This window comes from Wyeomyia smithii, chromosome 2, assembly GCF_029784165.1.
Source record: "Wyeomyia smithii strain HCP4-BCI-WySm-NY-G18 chromosome 2, ASM2978416v1, whole genome shotgun sequence".
Classification (NCBI taxonomy): domain Eukaryota; kingdom Metazoa; phylum Arthropoda; class Insecta; order Diptera; family Culicidae; genus Wyeomyia; species Wyeomyia smithii.
Genome location: NC_073695.1, coordinates 85809561 through 85831891, shown reverse-complemented (window position 1 = coordinate 85831891; position 22331 = coordinate 85809561). Strand labels below are relative to the sequence as shown.

The window sequence follows — 22331 nt, the reverse complement described above, 5'->3', positions numbered from 1 at the left end:
CAGCGAGGGTGATCCTTGCACCAAAATGGCTCTTGATTAGTATATACTTCTCATTTTGTAAAGAGTTTTTTCAGTTTTAATACTTTACTAAAATATTTCAGTTCCCTAGGCTCGTACACAACCAACATTTTTCAAGCTATCATTTTTGCCCTGTTCTTTAAAAAACACAAAGGCAATAAAAAGCATCGCAGATAAAAACACCACAATGACTTCTAGTTCTAGTAAAATTATCCAGGATACTTCGCAAGCCCTTCGCTCGTAAACTGCTCAAACAACCACGAAAATCTTCGCATCATAAAATATATCATTTGAATCTTTCAAATTGTAAATATGACAATGCTACATACCTTACTATCAATGCTCGTACTGCTGAAAAGTGCCTCACACGTTAAAACACTCAAAATGACGACATTACTTTTCCTAGTCAGAAAGGATACCTAAACAATCACGAAAAAGTATCAATCTGACAAAACGCCACACGCCTACTTTTTTTCCAAAACATTACCCACATCATGGTTCTAACAGGTCCTTCTTATAGTCCTTTTATGATTCTCCGAAAACAGTCTAAAGGAAACGAATGTTAAACACTTCCAAACCTCTATCTTTATATTTAAGTACCTAGTGTTTGATGCAATAATTCTTTGCTTATCGCTATCTATTAAGTTTAGTAGACCCAGTTTAACTCCTACGATGGGACACACACGCATTGAGTTGCTTCATAAGAAGGTGAACAACCTCATAACCTTTCGAATCTCTCTTAATTCATTAATTATCATTTTGTTTGAAAGAAGCGCTATGAAAGTTTGAATTTCAGAAGAAATAACACAAACTCTATTGGAATGAGTTTCGATTTTTTATTAAGAAATAACTAGCGACTCAATCACAAAATCAGATTGCACTAGAAAATACAATCGAAAATAAAATTTATTCGTGACTTTTTATTTATTGTAGAATAATTAATCTATTGACATTAGCTTCTGGATTACGAGATAAACGAACCGTTCTTCAAATGTCACGCTCGACTGCATGTGCAATTTGTAAATAATCAAATCCTAAACACTAATGCGGCAATTTTCTTTCTGTCCCCCTGTTTTTTTGTTCTCCCTGATCTCCATCTCTTTTCCGGAATTGCGACAACGTCGACCGTCTACAGCCAACAGGAATAGCAAAAAGTCCAAACACCGTCAATCGCTCTACTCGATCGAGTTCAGTCGACCGGTGGACGCGATCCGGGGAGCCCACGACGACGATGATCTCCGGGGTCCATCGCTTAGCCCTAAACCGATGACCCCACGCCGTGTCAAGCGGCGATCTGTGATGCAACGAGGTACTACGAACCGTCAGAGTACAACCAGCCGACGGAGTCACTCCAACACGAGAAACAGCGCGAGAAATTCGCGCCGAAAAATCCACCAGAATCCGGTAACTAAGTTGATGAATCAACAGAGCGCCGGAACGATGACGCTCACTAAAACCTTTCCGCAGTTTGTGCACAACAAAAATTCGGAACTGACGGAATCTAACCTGAAATCTCTAAACAATGACTACATCATAAGTCAAAGCACAGCATCGATGTTAAACAATTTTAGTAAAATGGGGCCTAACAATCTCAACACTTTTAATCACCCCCCAAGACACAACACCCACACCCCAACCTTACCGGATGGCAGTCCGATTGATCCCATCTATTATAACATGAATTCCTCATCACCCCTGCTACAACAGCAGACCTCTTGGGCATCAGCGAATCCCGGTGGTCACTCCAATCCGACCTATCAACATTCAACCTCAAACCTAAACCACAGCCCTGAACTGAACGACGATTACTACACAAACAACCGGCCTCCTTCGGTACGATCCAGCTATTCTAACTTTCACGGGACGAGACCCTTAAGCTCCTACGCCACTGCAGGAGGTAACCTCAACATAGCCCAACCTGGCGGTTCCACGGCGGAAAATGTATTTGCAAGTCTAACTAATCAACAGCAGCAGCAGATGAACACGCAGCAACAACAATCACAACAACAACAACAAAAGCAGCAACAGGTTCTTCCGATCGGTGATTCGTTATCGGTCCCACAACTGCCCCATCGGAGATCCGTTTCGCGAGAGAGTCTTCGCGCGATGCAGTTCCTCAACAGTGGACCACCGGCCTACAATCTCAACTATCACACGCCGCCGGACTCCGAGACCACTATGTAAATAAGCGAAAAGAACTGGAGATCGGTTAGAGTGTTTCTATCAAATAAAAAAAAACGACTGGATCAAAATCTACTTAAAGGCTTACAAAGGGGGCTTTTTAGAGTATACTATTATTTAACAATACATATAGTGCATAAATCCGTCCTAACGTAAGAGCTAAGTGTAGATAGTGAAACTTTTGCACTGTGAATTGAACAGCCGATTGGCAGAACAAAACCCAACAATCCGCTTTGTAGATAAACATTTTAAGTGATTAATACCGGTTTTTGGGATATATGGTTTCTATTTTGATATTCTCTTTTGGCTGTTAAACTAGTTCTTTCACTGTACTAGCTACTACATGTATTTATAATTTCCACTGCTCAGCTTTCGTATTCAATTCTAGATAAAAATTTAATCTTTTGGGAAATTACCATTGTAACTTCATGGAAAGTTCATTTGCTGACGAAGTTAGATAAATAAATAGACATCATGTATCCTGGAACGAATGTGATAAATCTTTTAATTTTTTTTCCTTGCGTAACCTACTAAAACGAAAAAAGGGCAAAAGAAGTCCAGCATCAACTTGGTGCATGTCTTGGAGTTGTAAACAGTATTGTCACTTCTACATTTGAGCCCAAATTCCTTTCATTTGTACTTCTGCACACTGATCTGCTTATTCTTGGAGTAAAAAAACGATAATGTTTATTTTGTCAAAATCCATACCTTACAAATTCTGTACTAAAAATATAATAAAATCTTCACTCGTTCAAAAAAATCGGTACATGTAGCAACGCTGTGGGTAAGTGATTTTCGGATCTGTTTATCAGAAAACTATAAATCGTAGTTCTGACACATAAACAAACGGTATGATTTTATTTAAACTACAACAAAAATTTGTTCGATTCTGTGCTTGCTGAATAATTTATATTCAAGCCAAGGAAATTCAAACTCTGAATGATTGTCGTAAAAAAAACACAATAACTCAACATATTGTGATTTGAAAAAGCCGAACATCTTTGTGATACCAAAGCTTCAGAAAGTATGCATGATTAGGTAAAACATCGATTGATAAATATCTAGAATTAACAATAAGTTTTTTTAATTAGCTGACAAAATAGTGTGAAATGTTTTACAATAGAATAGGAAAGATTTACGGAGCTACAAGCAATCGTATCTTCACTAGAGGGAGCCTTCTAATTTACTTGAGTTTAAGACTGTGTGAGTGAATTGGTTTCAATCGGAAATACGGAAATTCCTTCAATTTCTATTTTAGAGATATTTTACCGGCTCGAGAGCTGTAATGTTCATACAAAGCTTTATATATTTTCCGTATAAAAAAAAATCAAAAGAGCGGTTTAGAAACAAACTTAAACTGTAGAACTGCACTTTAACAATTTGTACAAACAATAAACCTGCTCGTGAGAATGAAATTCGACAGAGAAAATAACAAAATGTCTTTATCTACTTACACGATATCACCGCCCGTAACACGCATTTTTCCTACGTACGTCCAATCGAAGATTTTACCTTCGCCTCCCAGCACTCCTCCCAGAAGTTCAGCAGGCGCTCCTCTTTGTTGGAACAAAAGTCCTTGAAATCCCTCAGCATTCGAAGCTGGAACAGCTCTTCCGATTGTGCAATGGCTAACGATTTCCACTTTTTGTTAGGAATCATATGATTCCACGACCACAAAAAGCCGGTACGACGGACGACTTCAAAGTCGTCCTTGTTTTTTCCACCCGTTACGTGTCGCGTTATGTAGGCCTCGTGTGCGGCTGAAGAAATATTGTTCTGCATTTGTGATTCGTAGGACGCTGAATAGCGATTGACAAAATTGGTTGGTTTTTTCATTGTGCTTCCACCGGACGCAAGCCTTTGGCGGCATTTCAGCCCATGATTTGGGTTAGGTACTAAAATGAACATATGCCCACTGCAGTGCACGTACTGATAGTCCAACGACGCCTGATTTGATCCGGTTTTAGTTTCAACAGCACAACGCATAAATCCGAAACGAGCAACAATCGCTTCCTGGAACAGTAGCAACCGCTTTGACCACGTTTCTTTCCTGAATTCCTCGAACAGAAAGCTTCGATGCTGTTTCAAACATTCGATGTCTAGAGGGACAAAAATGGGGCCTCGCAGGGGATCACTTTTTTCCGTGAATGGTTCCGCCAAAGGATCTGCCGGAATCGAAACCAACTGAAAGCCACAGCCTTGAGCGCGCCGAGACCAACCACTGATCAAATCGCAAACAATTGGCCCAGAAGCGGTTATCCATTGAACAACAATCTCGTACGCGTGACCAGGAATCATTTTCTGGTGATACCGCGCGTGGCCCCACTCGGTTCGATCGGATTTGTTGTTTATGTCGATATCCAGGTGCGTCTGTTTGTAGAGGGGAGCGTCCATAAATTCCTCATTCAAATCAATGGATTCACGTAAAAATGCCGGTATTGTTATATCAACAGCATCGATTGGCCTCTGCAGGTCCGGGTGTTGTGATTCCACCTCCATCCACTCATTCTCGAATGCATCCAGATCACCAAGCGGGGGAGTGTACTCGCGTGATTCCTTATCCTGCATCAGAATGTAGTACAGGTAAAATCCGGGGATCACAGGTTTTTTGAACTCTCCGGATGCATGGCAGATCATGTGCGCTCTGTGAATGGGAACAGTGTTTCGGAATAAAGGTAAGTTGTTTTCTTTGACTTAAATTTGTTTGATGAATGAAATAAATATTTTTTATAGAATATAATAAATAAAAAGCTTCATAAATAGAGTGGTTTCATGACCAATCAGCTTAACAAGGTGTGAACAGCAGGAGTCTAACGAACAAAAATCAATATAAACTTTGGGGTTCTAAGTATCACAAATACCGGATAGAAAATACAGGCTGACAGTTGTAAAAAAATTCAGCAGAGCGCTACCGACGGAAATTCGAGAAAAATATTTCTACAGTAAAATAACTTTAATTGAAATTTAACTGATAAGTTTTTAGGCATTTGTCGTTTATAATTAAAATCAGCTCAACTTGGATACGGTAAATGGGTTTCGACACCAGTAAACCTATGCAATTTGAGTGTACCAAACCAAGGAAGACGTTCCCAAAACTTTTTCAGCATTTTATTCTAAATCCTTCTAGGAGATTCTGCTGGTCAAAAAAGTTCTTCTCAAATGAAAAGATAATTCATGAAACAAAACTTAAAATTTCTTTTAATGAACTTTTCATATATTTCATGCCCTTTGATTTAACATTTTCAATGTGCTCTTCGAAAATAAGTTTTTTTTCGTAGATTAGTACCAAGTAAGTACTTAATCTGGTTAGATCATCATGATAACGTGATTATTATTTTGTTTGTGAAAAGAAACTCTAGGTTTATGAAGAAAACTGATAAATTAAGGGGTTATATACCTTTTTAGTTTCCAAAAAACCGGAAAACTTTGTATTACATTATCTTCAAATACAACATCTTGAGAACATTTCCACAAATTTTCATAAAGATCTGAGCAATAGGAAGAAAGTTAGAGCGATTTGCAACGCGCCTCGCTATGGCCGCATATGCTAAACTTGAAACTTTACACGCGATTTTCTCAGAATGTTTTTTTCCGGAAAATGACTTTGCCGTGATCCTGATTGCGGGAAAAGTACTGAATCGATTTCCTTCATCTTTTTTTTTTAAAAATTTTCGTTACTAAATTCGCCGGTCCTTGAACGATCGCTTTTTGAAACATACAGTTACATTTTGCCGCAAAAAAAAATTTAATGCAATTTTTTGCACTTAAAACGTGCATTTTTTGGGAAAAACGTTCCCGTTTGCACTGAAAACAAAATACTTCTAAACTAATGAAATAATATGAGTTTTTTGCTTTCGGTTGATCCGCTGAGTCTCTATCAGGATCACTGCAAGCCTCTGCAAAAAATAGCGTTTCGGGGAAACGGCCATTACTCCAGTAATAATTGGTGTATCTTAAAATCGAAAGTATTTTTTTTTGTTGTTGATAAACTGAACTTTCAGAAAAATACCACTTTGATGCAATGAAAATGGTGTTATGCACTTAAAAATAAATTCAAACTTCCCTCATTTTTCTCGACCAAAAAGGTATATAACCCCTTAAGTTTTCAAGCATTAGCAAGGACATTGAAATTTTTTTTTCATTAGACAAAAAGATTGCAGGGAATATACAATGAAGATGCTTCAACCGACACTAGTGTTTTCTCGTTTTCTGCAATCGCCTTGATTTGGTCGCAGCTCTCATGAATTGACCTCTGCGTAGCGCATACGACTTGTAGATAAAGTTGTTGGCCATTACTCGCCGGATTGAGAAGTCCGAACATCCGATTTTCCGCACCATGGACCTCTTTGAGCACGCTGGATACTTTTTAATATTTTCTTTCCTATTTTTTTAACCTACTCCGTTTAGCGGTATTGGAACGAAACTTTTATTTGTTCTGAATCGGTGCGCATGATATTTTATTACCTTCCCAGCAAAAAAAAATCGCTATATTTTTGTTCAAAGACGTAAATGTCCGCTACTACAGGTTCCTTCGGGGCATCCAGATTGCTCCCCGGGTGGCCAATACATCCTATATTCATAAATGTGTTTTTTTGAAAATTTCTGATAAAAAATCCTGAAGATAGAATGTCGCACGATATATTTGAATGTAAAATGTAAATGTCCCCTACTACATGGTTCTCCTAGGACTTCCAGATGAAAAATAACCATTTCTCGGTGAATTCTTGGCCGATTCCTGATCCTAACGAACCATTCGCTCCAGAAATAGTTTTGCCATCTACGCAAATGATGCAAATAAGCATTTTTATCAGGTAACCCATTACCAAATCCAACCAAAAATTAGCAGGTTTGACATGCCTACCGGAACTCAGGAATATTTCTTATGTCAGACCTAGGCCACATTTGTGAACAGAAAATGAGATTTGAAAAGTTTTCCAGTTGAGTGGTGTTCGAATTATTAAATTCGAACAGTTTTTGGTACCATTCCTGTGAGTTTTGACCCCCTAGCAAAGTGCTGCACAGTAATTGCTCATCGGGTTCGTCGCTTTTACGTTGCCTTACAGGAAAACTCATTTAAGTCTCTAAAAAAGTTACAAACCACCAAAATTAACAGAAATGGTTAAAAAGTTATAATCTTTCATTTTTTTCAGTTTCAGCTCTAGGGGAAAATCCGTGTTAACTTGTGTAATCTGTCTACGAAATTTATACATTTATTTTAGTAACATTTATATATGAAAATATATTTTAAATATTGGAACAACGCAATAAACATTACAACATTTTTATTTTGGAAAAGGCCTGCTATGATCAGTAATCTGGCTAACGGTTTGACGTGTGTTGTCATCGAGAAAGTTAAATAAGGGGGCATCCACATACCACGTGGACAGATTTTTAACGATTTTTATGCTAGCTGTTGAAAAAATGAAACGTCTACCCGAATGGATAACCAATTGGCTGCTTTCATAACTGAAAGGTCGAACGACTTCCGTCAATGTTCTGGGAAGCCCATCCTATTGCTTTTCCATACCTTCTGGAATACCCCAAGGAAGCATATTAGGAACGCTAATCTTCGTACTCTTTGTGAATGATATTTGTGACTGCATTGCCTCCGAGAAATTATTGTTCACTGAAGACCTTGAAATTTTTCGCACTATTTTATCAGCCTCTGACCGTGATGCTCTGCAGCGTGATGTAGATAACCTTTTGTATTGGTGCCTAGTAAACGGTATGGAAGTTAACGAGAACAAATGCAACATTATTACATTCAGCCGACTTCGCAACCCACAAAATTTTACGTACAGAATTAACGAAAGCAACTTGAAGCGATGCGATTCTATTAAGGAACTGGGAGTCTCAATCGACAGCAAGTTTCGATTCAACGAGCATGTCAACACTATCACATCCAAAGCATACGCTATACTTAATTTTCCTAAACGAAACGTCTCTAACTTCGAAGAAATCAACGCCATGAAACACTCTACTGCTCTACAGTGTGGGCACGGGATCCTTTACACCTCCCAGCTTAGGAGAACCGGTGTCAGCTAATACAATTAAGCATTAGATTAAGATTGTTTGTTTACGACCTCCTTACTGACGCAATAGACTGCAATTATCTGCTTGAACAGGTAAATTATCATGTGCCCCATCGTGATCTACGGAATCGGACATTCCTTCGGACTTCAACCAACTTCTTATGGTCAGAATATTCCGTTATATTTCTGCATCACGCTTTTCGATGAAGTTAGCCACAAGTTCGATTTGAATATGAGTAAAACCAGGCTTAAGAGAGCCGTAATTTAATTAGTTATAGATAATATTTATCTGTCCTGTATTACTATACTGAAGACTAAACAACAATAAATAAATAAATAAAAGTACCATAAAATATTATCGGTAAAAATCGTGAAAAATAACAAAACATTTAGAAACATGCTCTAAATCACAATTAAAGAAATTAATATATTTTCCTGTCACTTGCCAAAACCTTGATAACAACTACGCGAAGAGCGTATAACTGAGTTCTTGCTTTTTTAAGTCATTGAAATAAACGCAATTTCTTGAAATACATGAAGCTATATGCTGGGCTGGAGCTAACCTAACCTTAGTTCTGTCGGTTTAATGTCAAACGATTTCCAATCTTCTGGTCTCCAATTTCAGACAGTTTCGTTGAGTTTGCTTTTTGTTAAGATAGGATAATTTTTGCCAATTCGCTAAATTAAATGATTATCTTGGTAGTGCAGCTACGAACGAAGGTTTTTCTGACGTGACAGCGCTAACAATAAAAGATCCACTAAAAGATTTTAGTATATATTAATATATATAACGCTCTAACGTCTCAGCATTTAGAAGTTCACTGTTAGATAAAAATGCAGAAAATACTAGGGTTACAATTCCATCCACTATTTAATTTGTTTCAATGGAATATAAAAATACCGTAGTCCAACGTCATGCGGTCGTGTCTTGGATACCACCTTTCTACTTTTTACCTTACTATGATCTGAGGTTGTACAAAAAAATGGATCTCTTGTAGCAAAAAGCAATAGAAACATATTTTATTTATTTGTTTTTTGTTTGTTTTCAATTTGCGTTGTATCGAATCAGGTTTTTGTGTATAATGAATTTGCCATTAAAAGACACTCATTATTGTTTTGAACATGATTCACAAATTCAAAGTACCGTATGTTTTTTTTCTATTGTTTGAATTATCGATTTATTTGTCATGATTTAAACAATCATATTAGAAAAATAAATAACATAATTTGGTTGGTAAATGGCTGGGCGCGTTTTACTTGAGACCCTAATGTGGTCACTCATCTCTGTCCAGCTACTCCTATTCTAACCTTCACTAGGTGCCGACCGGGATACGAGTAACCTTAGCGGACCAACCACCGGTTAAAACTTTGGCCGTATGCTGACTGGGAAAGGGGAGCTTACGCGACAGTATCCCCATGTTAGAACGACGTATAACAGCGTCTGACCCGGAGCGGGCGGCTGAAACATGAAATGTATCATGCCAGCTAAGATGGCAGCCCCATCAGCAGAATGTAGGTATCGCGACTCTGGTAAGCATACCGAAAACTCTTCTAACCACGAATAACGGAATTAGAAATATGAAACGAAACAATCGACAAAGACCTAAGCTACGAACACGGAAACAGAAAACGGTAAACGATTGGAGATTGGGTACTTGAAACATCCGATCTCTCAAGGAACTGGCGCAAGCTGGCTTGCTTGCCCGAGAACTACAGCGGCTGGGAGTCGAAATCGTAACAATTCCGGAGGTTCGGTGGTCAAATTCCAGAGAAAGGGAATTCCGTGCACTAGACCCGATTGCACGCACTTCTTTCAAGTACCACATCTAAGCAGCGGGACGGGGCGTCGGTTTCGTAGTGTTGAAAAATCAGAAAAAAAGAGTCATTCGGTGGAAGACCGTAGATGACCGTATATGCTTATTGAGGATTGAGGGCAAATTCTTCAACTACAGTTTCATCAACACCTGCGCACTGACAAACGACAAATTCAATGACGTCAAAGATGAGTTCTATGAAAAGTTAAAACGACGAGCTATGTCGAGTGTCCAGAACACGACGTAAAAGTCGTCATCAGAGATGCAAACGCGCAGGTTTGGAGGCAGGAGTTCTTCCGTCCGCTCGTTGAAAGGCGCTGTCGTCAACTAATGGCTCCTTTTTTCAACTAATGGCTCCTTTTTTCCATGTTTAAATAGTCGGAAACACACCTGGAGGTACCCAAATGGAGAAGCCTGCTACCAAATCGATCACGTACTGATTGACGGTCGGTACTTTTCGTATGTTACTGATGTTAGGTCTTTTCGGGGACCAAACATTTAATCTGACCATTATCTCGTCGTTTATAAGATTCACGCACGGAGTCCTGTCGAACAGAGAGAAAGATGCGTTTCAACACGCAGCGGTTGCAAGCTGATGGCGTGGCGGAAGAATACGCCAGAGAGCTGGATCAACGGATCGTAGAACAGCAGAAGGAACGAGTGGAAGACATAAATGGGCTGTCTAGTAATATTTACAGTGCCATTGAAACGACTCCGAAAGAAGTGGTAGGTATGACACGACGAATTAGAGGTACATGAAACTTCGTTAACAATCGAAATTTATATTCATGGATCAAAATAACGGTCAATTCAAATGAGTTTCAATTACGCGGAATATTCCCGCCGCAGCGGTGGTGCACATTTACCTTTTACCTTACCCTTTTACCTTTGAGCCCAGTAGACAGTCGCGTGCCGTGCTGCCAGAAACAGCAAAAAGGCTGAAAGTTTATCATTTGCGGAATATGTCCAGTACGTGTCGCACAAAATAATCGGAACCACATTTTTTTAGAATTTTGTATGGAGTTGTACGTCTGTTTGTCTGTGGTAAAATGACTGACTTGATTGTTAATTTTTTGAAATTAAATGACACAGCACTACCCTCAAATGCACTGGTTGCTGACTATGTTAATATGACTGACATTAGTGAAGTCAGAGGGATTTTTTTTGTAGATTTGCGCTAAAAAAATTAAAATCCAAATTTTTCAAAAAATCGCCGATGAAATTTTTTTTAACTTCCCGATCCTTGATTCTTATCCAGTTGGCAACATTTTTGCGAAAAAAAATCAGAGGTACATGAAAATTCGATAATAATCGAAATTTTGACACCGTGTGAAGGTAATACAACGGAACAGGCTTCAGTGGGCTGGCCATGTGGCCAGAATGTCTGACGAGAGAGCCGCCAAAACTATATTCAGCAGGGAACCACGAAGAGGCCGTCAACTCCGTGGTAAGCCTCGCACTCGGTGGATGTGCGCGGTGGAAGAGGATGCACAATCTGCTGGTGTACGAGGTGACTGGAGAACGGTTGCCCAAGATAAAAGAAGCTGGACATCGCTAATTCGTTCGGCCTTAGACCGGTAAACGGTCCGATGGCCAACAAAGTGAAGTAAGTAAATAAGTATAACATAATTTATTTGCTGTTGATTTTTTTTACTCACTTTCTCATGTCCTCCAAAATGTCCAATGGGTTACACGGACCCTCTATCCGATTTTGCAGCCAAGTGATGGCGTCGTAGGCCACAAACGTGCACGATGGTAAACTTTGCACTGCTCCAAGAAATCCAACGCCTTGCACGGGGTGCCTGAACGCCTCGAAGATCTCCTGTAACGTTGCCGACTGTTTCAGTTTGCTGCTTTCGGATGTGAAATCATCACTATCCTCCGGTAGTCCTTGCTCCGACGCAGAGTTCAGTGTCGACAGTGGGATTCCATCGACCGTCGTTTTACCTACCAAGGAACTAATTTGATTAGCTCCCGCCGTCTGCACGTTGCTTTTCTCAAGCACTTTGGAAGACGATCGCGTGAGTATACTATGGGGATAAACGGAAGTAATTGTTACTTATTTCGTTTCAAATTTGGCTTTCAACGTAAAACTACACATTAGCAAGCAAGCGAAGCAAAAACTCGAGTGCATTAATTTTAAACAATTCAATCAAGTCAACACCAATTACTATGACTAACCTGGAACCATTACTGATATGATTGCGTTCTTGATACAAATTGTTAGCACTATAACCAATGCCATTACCACTATAATACAATTTAGCGCAAACACCGGACTGCAACGAAGAGAGAGGATAATGTGGCCGTTGAGGATAATATACAAAATAAAAAAATGATTAGAGTAAATATGTTGTTTTTTTTTTTTTTTAATCATTTAGGTGCGATAGATAAATAGGATTGGAAGACATCCAAACAAGCTAGTTGATGAAACATAAACGGCCTTAGGAATGCGAAATAGTGTCAGAGAGAACAATTATTAACAGCAAAGAGGTTTTAACACGGTTTCCGATGTGTAAAAGATTAAAGTAGGTGAATCAACCGAGAAACATAAATCAGAAACAATGATTCTATATTTTATCATACAATGATCGCCCATGTATGATAAAAACTATATTAATTATTTCTGATTGTTTCAAGCCAAGGGAGTAATAATAAGTTAGAATTTATTTAAGGTTCAATGACAGGAAAAACACTAATTATGTTTTATGTGTTTTTTTGAAATTTTGTAAAAGTTTACCTAGACCACTGTGATGAAATGAACAATAAAATTTTATGGTATAAATGCCCGTACCGTCCACAAAGACACTAATTTAATCGACTCCACAGCAAAAAATTTGTTTGTCCTGCTATCAAATAAATCCAGTTTCTTAGCTGAAATATTGTTGAATGCTTACAGTTTATGAGATAGCTGTTAAAAACCGAAATAGTTGAGATTCTAAAGTTTTTGAGTTCCTTTTGAAATGATACTGATGAGCGAGTTTGAATTTTGGAATTAAAAAGTGTATTCAAAAACACCTCTACCCTACACGTAAATTCATACGGAGGAAAGATATTTCTTGCACACAAAAGTGTAGATCCTTTTTTCACATAATTAAGTCCAGATATCCAGATTGTTTTCAAAAATATGTTGAGTGAACCAATCACGCCGAAAGATTTTGAATTATTTGATTCTCGAAAAGGCCAATTCCCTGATTTTCCTAAAAAAAGTCCCTAACTTTTCCGAGTGTTTGTGAATCTTTTTTTTTTTTTGTCCGAGATTTCAGGCTCCAGGCACCTCGATACTAGAGTTTTTGATAGTAAAACAAGAACAGTTTTCTACCATTGGGTGGATTAAATCGAGTTGCTTATAGCTACATTTTTTCCAATGCTGTTCACCATTTTACCGTTTCCTAGTGCACCCGTTTCCTGTTTTAACGCTAGGAGTCTTGATTTCATAAAATACCTATTGGAAATGCGCTACAGACAACAAACAAGTAGCCAATATTGTAAACAACAAACGGAAAATCGATAGCGGTAAATCGTTTTTAGTGACAAATTTTTAACGATCAAAAGTTCAGTTAAATAGTTTTGATTTGCAATACCATACCACCCATTCCAGTGCTACTTACGTTACTTGAAGCGTTGTTCTGAACCTCTAGAAAACATTCAACATATTAAACTAATATAATACAAGCGAAAAACATACTGTGCCAGAGCCTATGGTACAAAATAACCACATCAAACGTGAATGCCACAATCTAGCGCAAAGCCATAACAATTATTAGAAACTGAATCTGGATAAAGTATAAACCTTAATCGGGGTTTCTCCGGTAACCGATTGCTTCCAACTCGTTCTCTATAGGGCTGCGTTTGTGAAACCTAGTGAAGGAAAGTTGTACACACATGGTATTAAACTCCAATCGTAAAAATATCACAGCGTACTTCGAAGCAAATGTGGTGGCAGAAAATAATAAAAACTAGGGAAAAACCATAGATCTCCAAACTACCTGTTTTCAAAGGAAAAAACCTCAAAACGAAAGAAAATCTATTTTGGTTTTCGACCTCATCGGAATCTTATAGCTAGGAACATAAAACCCTCCACCAGGTTTAAACAAAAAAAGCTTCTAGAACAGAGCGCTAGGAAATTTGCGGGAGAAGATAGAGAATGTAATGAAACAAAACAGTAGGGGATCGCAGGGTGAAAATGATGGCAGTGGTAAATGCACACCTGATTCGGTGGAGGCCGGGACAGAATACTGGTGCTGTGCCTTCTTCTAGTCAGGTGAGACTGGAGCGGACTTCCCTGAAAATAGATACCGCGTGGGGTTTTTTTACGAACAGGTTTAAATAACACACGAGTCGGAAAGTAGTAATGATGTAGCAAAAAGAAAAGATGATCTGAAAGAACATGACATAAAGAAAGGAAGAGCTACTTCGCACTACGGCCTTTCGATCACTGTTATAGGCTGCAATACATAATTGTTACTGTCAATAAAAATTAGTTTCACAACAGAAAATCGCTTGGATAGCAAATCGTCGCAATTATTTGCACACGTTCCTGAAAATTAATTTCAACGTTAGATTGAACATTCCACAACTCTTACCCTCGGTTTTTTAATAGAAGCTTTTCTGATTTTGTTCAAATGTGATTCCACGAATCGAATGAACTCGTTGCAGATATGTTTTTCCGACTGGATCGGTTTATCCTCCGTGTAGATATCGCATCGCTTTGTGTTGCCTTCCAATATTTTCTTCATCGCCGGATCATCCTTCGGCAGTAGATACATTCGATAGCGCCAGTATTTCATATTCTGTGAATAAAGATATGATATACACGTGGATTAAGTGAAGTCATTTTTATGTTCAACGCTCCAACCTCAAGCAAGGGAAAGTCTGTATCCCCGCGAGTACAGATGTAATGATCCATGTAGTTCCAGTTAAAGTTCTCCAACTTTTCGGTGGTAAAATTAACTCCTGAAACTTCGTAAGTATCATGTTGAGGGGCATGGAATCGATACCTGTAATCTACGTTAATTGGTGGGTACGGATGCCTGCAATATTAAATAAAATTACGTAACGAATAATTGAAAATAAATATTTATTTAAGGTAATACCTTGGCCGATACCGAGTAACTGTGATAATTGAACCACCAAGGGAAATTTTGTGGAAAATACGACCTATAGACAGCAGATATTCTTGCGATGGCTCTTGCGGCGCTGCTATCCTCAGAACAGAGCTATGCTGATAAAAACTTTGTAGTTGACCTCCGCAGCATGGCGCTTGCTGTGGATTTGGCGATGGTGATTCTGGTAAGACAATCAGTTGGAAGCCCTAAAAAATTAAATAGTGAGCGTTATTGATCCGAACAGTTGAAAAGTTTAAAATAATTCTTTGATACCTGTGCTAGTCGCTGCGAAACGAGTTCTTTGAAAACTTCATCTGTCGAGAGTGGATTTTTGTAAATGGCGCGATTTTGTGCAAAATCGGCATTCACATCCTCTGGCAAAAGCGTGTAGTCTGATACGACGTAATCGTTGTGTAGCGAACGTTTATCCGGAAAGTAATCCGTAGTGATTGGCAAACACGCCGGAATGGTCAATGATTTCCAGTCAACACCTGGTTGAATGTACCACAAGCGTTAATAGATGATTTAATATTAAATTTGATGCTACGACGGAAAAACTAAGCTTAGTTAGGTATATTACTCAAAATATCACTTTGAGAAACTCTGTTTATAAGTTGCTAGACCTTGCTGTCGGTCTTACATGCCCATGCTCAATTTCATGCACTATGCTATCTAGTACTAACACTCTACTGTCATTAGATTTTACCAGCAGATAAGTACACATCCCGATTACCAAGCAGCCAATAATGTTATAATCGAGCAATTGAGTACCAATACAAATTGTTAGTGGACGTTGTGGCAAACATCATATGGTGAAAAATATTTATGTTAGAACACATACCTACTAAAACGTTTCACAGAATCTTTAGTCGAAATAATAAATGCAGCTTAGTTGATGGGTTAAATGCACGCACGTTAGCAATGAATGCAAAAAAAACGCATGCATTTTTTTGGACTCGCCAACGTATAACTGAGACGTTTAATAGAAGTTTATATTGAATTCTTTGGTTTCCACACTCACTTCCATTTCGATACAATCTTAGGTAAAAATCATATTCCTCTTTGCATAGCACAACGAATATTTTTGTCACCATGGACAAACATATTTTCGGTTCTTAATGACGTAGAAAAAACATTCGAAATTCTTCATTTTACTTCTTGTGATGCAATATTACTTGCATATTTCTGGCACTTAGTTGAAATTCAAATTATACCGATAAATTTTAATAGAGTGTGTTTTAAAATTTAACGCAGAATAAAAAAAAATGAAAATTGAAAATTCTGAAAAAAAAGTAAACTTTTTTTTTCTTCATAAATAAAAGTAAACTTTTTGAAACACTTTATTTCAAAAAGTGTCACCCTAGAAGGCCAATCATGCGAATACGAATCTAACATTATTCAGCAGGAACAACTATAGTGATTTTGAGCATGATTGAAGCAAACAAGAAAGAACTTTTTTGTGTGGAATCGCTGAATACCTTTGAATGAAACTTGCAAATAATACAGACACTTCGATCATCACAAATTTAGGTTCGAACAACTTTGAGTTTTCAAACAAGTATAGTTCCACAAGCTTCTCTTTCTCTTTACAAGCGTGCCTTGAATTACTTTGACAAAAATTGATTACTGACAAATAAATCAAACAAAAATTCACGAAAATGGATAAAACTTTCTATGTAACATAGAACTGAGTCTTAAACTAATAAGATTCCCAGCTGTTATGTCCAGCATTTCAGATTACTGTTTTTCGGTCATGTGATTATCAAACTGAACACATTTGAAAGTCACTAACCTTTCTAATCGACTTATTGTTTCCTCTTCGTAATCTAAATAAGAGAAAGACAACAATAATCAACAGCCTTACTTTCAGACAATATTTTGTCCAGTATCTAAACACTATTCCTCGGATTGTTGAAATAAAATGTGGGTTAAAAAATCGTTTAGGTGTGCGGCGCAATTCAGTCGTATTTTCAATCGAACGAACTGAGCTAAACCCAATACTTTAAATACGCATTTGAATAAATCGATCGAAAATACGATACTAAGCAATTCAAAATAAGAGTGTTAGTCACTGTTTACTATCAAATTGCGTACGGAAGGCACAACTGAGAAGAGCACAAATCTACAGCAACACAATGAGAATAATAAATATATATTATGAACTTTGGTGAATACCAACGGCTAATTGTCAAACAGAAATTTAAAACAGACAAATAGAAAGATAGGTGGGTACTTAGAGAGTTATACACAGACCTAGGATACAAAAATAAAAAAATCACAAAAGCCATCAACGTAAAATAAGGAAAAACATATAGAAGCACAGGAAACAAATATTCACAAACTAGCGTATCGGAATTCAATTTTGCTCTTAGAATAAATAAGTGACAAATGTCAAACCTATAATCACTCTTCCAGCTGCTATGCACGGAATTCTCACGGAGAAACGACATTCAAGTAGTTACGGTTGGATTTGTAGCACATGTAGTAAATTGATTATGTTGTTTTTTTTTTTGTTGATTGAAGAAAAGGAAGAAGAACACGTGTGGTAGCGAAAAGTTGGTGTAGTACGGAATGATAGCAGCAGGTGATAGCAGCGACATCAGCGTATGGCATTCGATTGAATATTTAAACCACCGTTGAGACCCATGTGGTGAAAAACGGTTGTTTCCGATCGTTGAATAGGGAGCGCCAGTTGTAAAGTTGTTGATGTTTTTCCCCGATTGTTCAAACATCAGTTGTCATACAAATATGTGATCCACAGACAAGTGTTGTTTGGAGATGATCCACATTTTTTTTTCAGTCACGTAATTGTGCGAGTCACATGTTTTGAGTACGCGTTTGTTAATTATGATGGAAAGTAACAATAAAATTTAAAAAAATAAACATCACATTTCATTGAATCAGTCAGATCGATGAATGGAACGATGAAAGCACATGAAACATAAAAATAAATATTATTTTCGTTAATTATTCTAGAGAGGTAAATATTAATTGATGGGCAAAATGTAATTCGATTATGAAAATTAAAACAAAATAAAAACAAACATTACTTATGGCAATCTGAAATTAAACGTAAGACAAAAATCGGAGGGCACACCAGGGAACTTCTCCGAATATACCTGTGGTGAGCGATGGAGTCCATTCTTGTTCACCGGTTACGCCCCACAACAGTGTGAGGCTTTTGGAAGGGGTGACCGTGACAGTCGGTCCAGCCGCCGAATGCAGAATACCAGACTTCTTGCGGAACCCTGAAAAAAATAAATTTTGCATGTATGTATTATAATTTTAACTCGACTTCCTAATAGTCCGTCAATGTCGGAATGTTATTAAAACGTGAAAATACACAAAAATTAACACTCGTCGCAATAAATAATTTCTTTACGAAAAACATCCTGGCAATATCAGTTACCTTGATTCTCGGCAATCCATTTCAAATCCTCCTCATTCAACTGGCTGTCACTCGAGGCAACACTACCGTGCCGTCCCCGACCCCATGTGCAGGTAGATGTGTGAGCATACTCGCTACTGGAGTCCAAATCAATGGCAGTGTAATTCATTACCTTGTTCGTAGTGGGAACGGCCTGGTAATGGTGCTGCTGAATCAACACACCTTGAGGTCCCTGAAAATATGTGTGTTTATTCTTGAATTAATTCTATAATGTGTTAATTCAGATGATACAAACCTTTGGAAAGATGTGAGTCCAACGGCGTCTGTTCGATGTTAGTTTGATTGTCACATGCGAGGGATCAAATGGGTTGATTAAGGCTCGCCCAGTGCGTACAATCGGTCCAGTCGAGGATCCAAAACTACGGTTCATACTCTTTCCACTCACCTTTTCCATCGTACTCATCGAACTATTATTCGAAGTTACACTTGAATTTAGCATGTTACAAGTGTTGTGATGTATATCTGGATCAGACATTTTTCTACGCAAATCCGATGGGGATGATAAACTGTCCCATTCACGATTGTTATTATACATACCGAATCCGTCTAAACTGGGAACGGAGGTTTTCTTAGTTCGTGCAACACGCTGTAGCGAGCAGGTTCCATGAGCAGTTGGCATTTGAAATATTTGATCGTCGTAAGCATCATAATCAAAAAGGCAGTTATGTATGTATTCGTTCTTATTATCCTTTTTCGAGAGTTTGATCTTAAAATCATCCGAAAAGTTCTGAGAAGCCGCTCCTGATGACAGTGGTGGTGGTTTGATTCTCGGGATAAAAGTTGAATACGCGACTTTTTTATTTGTAGAATAAAAACTAAGATTGATCCAGTGAGGCATGGAATAATCATCTATCGATGTTAAGCTATCCTTATTATGAAACTTTAACAGTGGTACAGCATGCAATGGTTGCTCCCCAACACAAACCAAGTCACTTCCGACTCCGTTATCGATGATTCGTTGTTTAGTAATGTTCGTTAGTTCTCTATCAACTTCAAACACACCAACACCAGGGGTAATCACAACCGATAATTGCCCGGTCCGATCAAAACTGCGATCCAGATAATGTTTTTCGAACACGTTGAGGGAAATGTTTAGTACTTCGAGAAAGTTTCCTTGTGCGGCAGTGGAATTTGTTGCATTGGGAATTTTAACTTCAAGTCCTGGACGTGCATGATAATTGAGAACAACGTCACGATACCCGGTGAACAAACGTCTCAATTGCACCAAAGTAGAGCTCCAGTCATCGCATCGCTCATTCTGAATGGCTACTCTGTAGAAATCTTCATAAAATCTCCCCTTATAGTCCATTTGTAAACATTCCCGCATGTGCAGCGGAAATTCATCCAAGCTTTTAGCTGCATAAAACGTTCTAGAGAACATGACGATTGTTACTTCATGGTTGCTTCCTAACTTCTTCCATTTGGTATATAAATCCGCCAAAAAGCCATTTACAGCCTTTTCAAAGTACAAATCTCCGTGTATATCAAAATCCCACATTTCCGATGACATCTGAATAAACAAATAAACCATTGATGTGTTGCTTCTAAACACTACCTTAGTGTCCTCATTAATCACTCCACAGGCGACACGATCTCCTTGGGACCACATTTCGTAAACCTGACAACGAATGCAACCGTCGCAGTATTCGATTTTCTTGTTCAAGTAAACGCACGTATCGGTCAAATAGGTTTTCAACCGCCACATCTCCGACCGACCCATGTACTGATCTTTGAAGGTTATTTCAACCGAATCCAAAGCCACATCGCAAGGATTCATTTTTTGCATAAAGACGTCTTTGTAGGATTTTAAATTGAAAGCCACAGCAATATTCGACTCGACACTAATGGTTTCTCGATTCATCACATCCTCCGTCAGGCAAGTTACCTGCAGCAGTAAACGAATGCTATCATCGCCCGGATGGTAGATCTCTACAATATCCTTCAGTTTCAATTCAGGATGGTCCTTCGAATTAAGCAGCAGATCTTCGGCTACAAATAACGATTGATAATTATTTAAAGTGATAAGTAGGTACGTACCTTGCGAATGAATACTTACAGTGAAAACTCCTCTGATGCGTAATTATTTTGAAGAGCTTTTTCATGTTTATTTCCAGTTAGAATGACCCCGAACTTACGAATTCAAATGACAAATGAGCTTACGACCAAAGATGAGCTGATTCTGGAGCTATTTTCAGAAATTATTATCACTCATACATTATCAGCAGTTTCTGTTTACTTTTTTTGTTAGTGATTTTTCAATATCACGTTATGCCCTGACAACAGATATCACGATTAGTGAATGATTATCAATAAAACTTTTAATCACTTTCGCTTTACATAAACATACTTTTGATTGCATATTTCATGGAATTTAAACAAAAATTGAGTGTATTTAAACCGTACGGAACGATAACAGCCTGCCGGAAAATCAGCTGTTTTTGACGTGTTTTCATTCGCAGGGTTGAATTCACCACCCATTAAAAAATTTGATTGTTTGACCAACTTCATCGGATTACGTGTTATGATGTCTTCGGCATCTGGTAAAATAGATTCATTTAATCCGCTAGAAATGATCTATTTGGAAAAAATAGTAAGCTGCCATTCAGTTAGTTAACTGATGCACAAACCGAATATACCCAATCTGCGAATTTCACAAAATATTGGTTCTGCTGTATCGAGTTATCTTTCTAAGTCGTCCGTTTAAAAAAAAAAACTTTTGATCTGGCATTCCCGCATAATCAATAACTTTAAAACGTGCCAAACATCTAGTTCGGAATTAGTCACAACTGTATGGGTTATCGTTGAACCATATGGATTATCATCCGTTTATGATTATTGATTATGCGGGATTTGACAGCACTTGTTTTTGACATTTTGATTCATTCGCGTACTATACGTGGCAGAAAAATTTCCTTTGTAGCTCAAAAACCTAAAACCTAGCTACACTAATTAATCAGTGTAGCTACATTAATGAAGCGACATTGGAAAGTAGTTACGGACTACCTACAACATATAAAAGGCTGAAATTGGCTATATGGCAGAAAGAATCATATTTCCAAGTCCCTTGATGTTTCACTTGTGGTTTTTTTTTGTAGGGCAATAAAATACTAAATACTGCATAAAATATCAAATAAAAGAACTATACGTTATTATTACATATTTTAAAGGAACGCCGGTTTTCCCATATTGAGTTATCGACACGATTGTACAATATATAAAACGGGTTAGTAACGAAAGGCTGAAAGCCGAAAGGCTGAAACTCGAAAGGCTGAAAAGTATGTTTCATAACGAAAGGCTGAATGCACAAAAGGCTGAAACCACAAAAGGCTGAATGAACGAAAGGCTGAAACTTTTGTAACTTGAATCATAATCGTTGAAAAATTCGGACACATGGATAACAAACCTTTATAAGGTGACAGAGTTCAATGTTTGAGTATTAATTGGTTTGTGCAATGGAAAATTAATTTTCGGCAACATCTGAATTTATACACACTTGACTCTTGTACACGTTTTCTAGATGATTCAGGGCGAGACGGCCGAAGGCCGCGAGTGTGCGCCGGCGACCCGCCGTCGGAAGCGCCGGCCACTGCGGGGGGCAGCCCCCCCGCAGAAATCACCTCTATCCAGCTTTCCACGAGCGGTAATGGCGGACAGTGCACGCAACCCATTTCGACGTTTTCTGTAGGTCGGGTAATTTTCAATCGCAGTAACGGAGTGAAAAACATAAAAA

The 22331-nt window shown here is 38.1% G+C and overlaps 2 protein-coding genes across 11 annotated transcripts in view; one reads left to right on the top strand and one right to left on the bottom strand.

Moving 5' to 3' along the window:
• Positions 1–3648, top strand: part of LOC129725834 (sodium/potassium-transporting ATPase subunit beta-1-interacting protein) — a 72598-nt gene extending 68950 nt beyond the window's left edge. Inside the window, exon 7 of one of the 3 annotated variants that reach the window (XM_055682138.1) lies at positions 1154–3648. In XM_055682138.1, the coding sequence (XP_055538113.1) occupies positions 1154–2202 (1049 nt within the window). In that variant the 3' untranslated portion in view covers positions 2203–3648. The remainder of the gene's footprint in view (positions 1–1153) is intronic. The other 2 variants (XM_055682139.1, XM_055682140.1) reach the window with 2 other exon arrangements.
• LOC129725833 (GATOR complex protein Iml1) lies at positions 3486–21060 on the bottom strand. Of its 8 annotated transcripts, none has more exons than XM_055682130.1 (14): positions 20838–21060; positions 20658–20786; positions 18837–20590; positions 18563–18773; positions 18273–18401; positions 17551–17571; positions 15427–15644; positions 15142–15359; positions 14904–15078; positions 14632–14838; positions 14256–14330; positions 12227–12324; positions 11704–12075; positions 3486–4843 (listed from the first exon to the last, which is right to left on the bottom strand). In XM_055682130.1, exons 2-14 carry the CDS (start codon positions 20701–20703, stop codon positions 3685–3687), a joined length of 4683 nt encoding a protein of 1560 aa, XP_055538105.1. In that variant the 5' UTR covers positions 20704–20786; positions 20838–21060; the 3' UTR covers positions 3486–3684. The 8 variants fall into 8 exon arrangements, with proteins under 8 accessions (XP_055538105.1, XP_055538104.1, XP_055538109.1 ...); XM_055682129.1 differs by having other exon boundaries at positions 20658–20874; positions 20949–21057; XM_055682134.1 differs by lacking the exon at positions 12227–12324 and adding an exon at positions 13839–13906 and having other exon boundaries at positions 20658–21060.
• Positions 21061–22331: the final 1271 nt, after the last annotated feature.

Coding starts and splice junctions, on each gene's coding strand:
- LOC129725833 (XM_055682128.1), bottom strand. CDS start 20,703: ATGAAAAAGCTCTTCAAAATAATTACGCATCAGAGGAGTTTTCACT. Junction 18,402..18,562: donor ATGGATTGCCGAGAATCAAG/GTAACTGATATT, acceptor TATTTTTTTCAG/GGTTCCGCAAGAAGTCTGGT. Junction 12,076..12,226: donor CATATCAGTAATGGTTCCAG/GTTAGTCATAGT, acceptor TTATCCCCATAG/TATACTCACGCGATCGTCTT.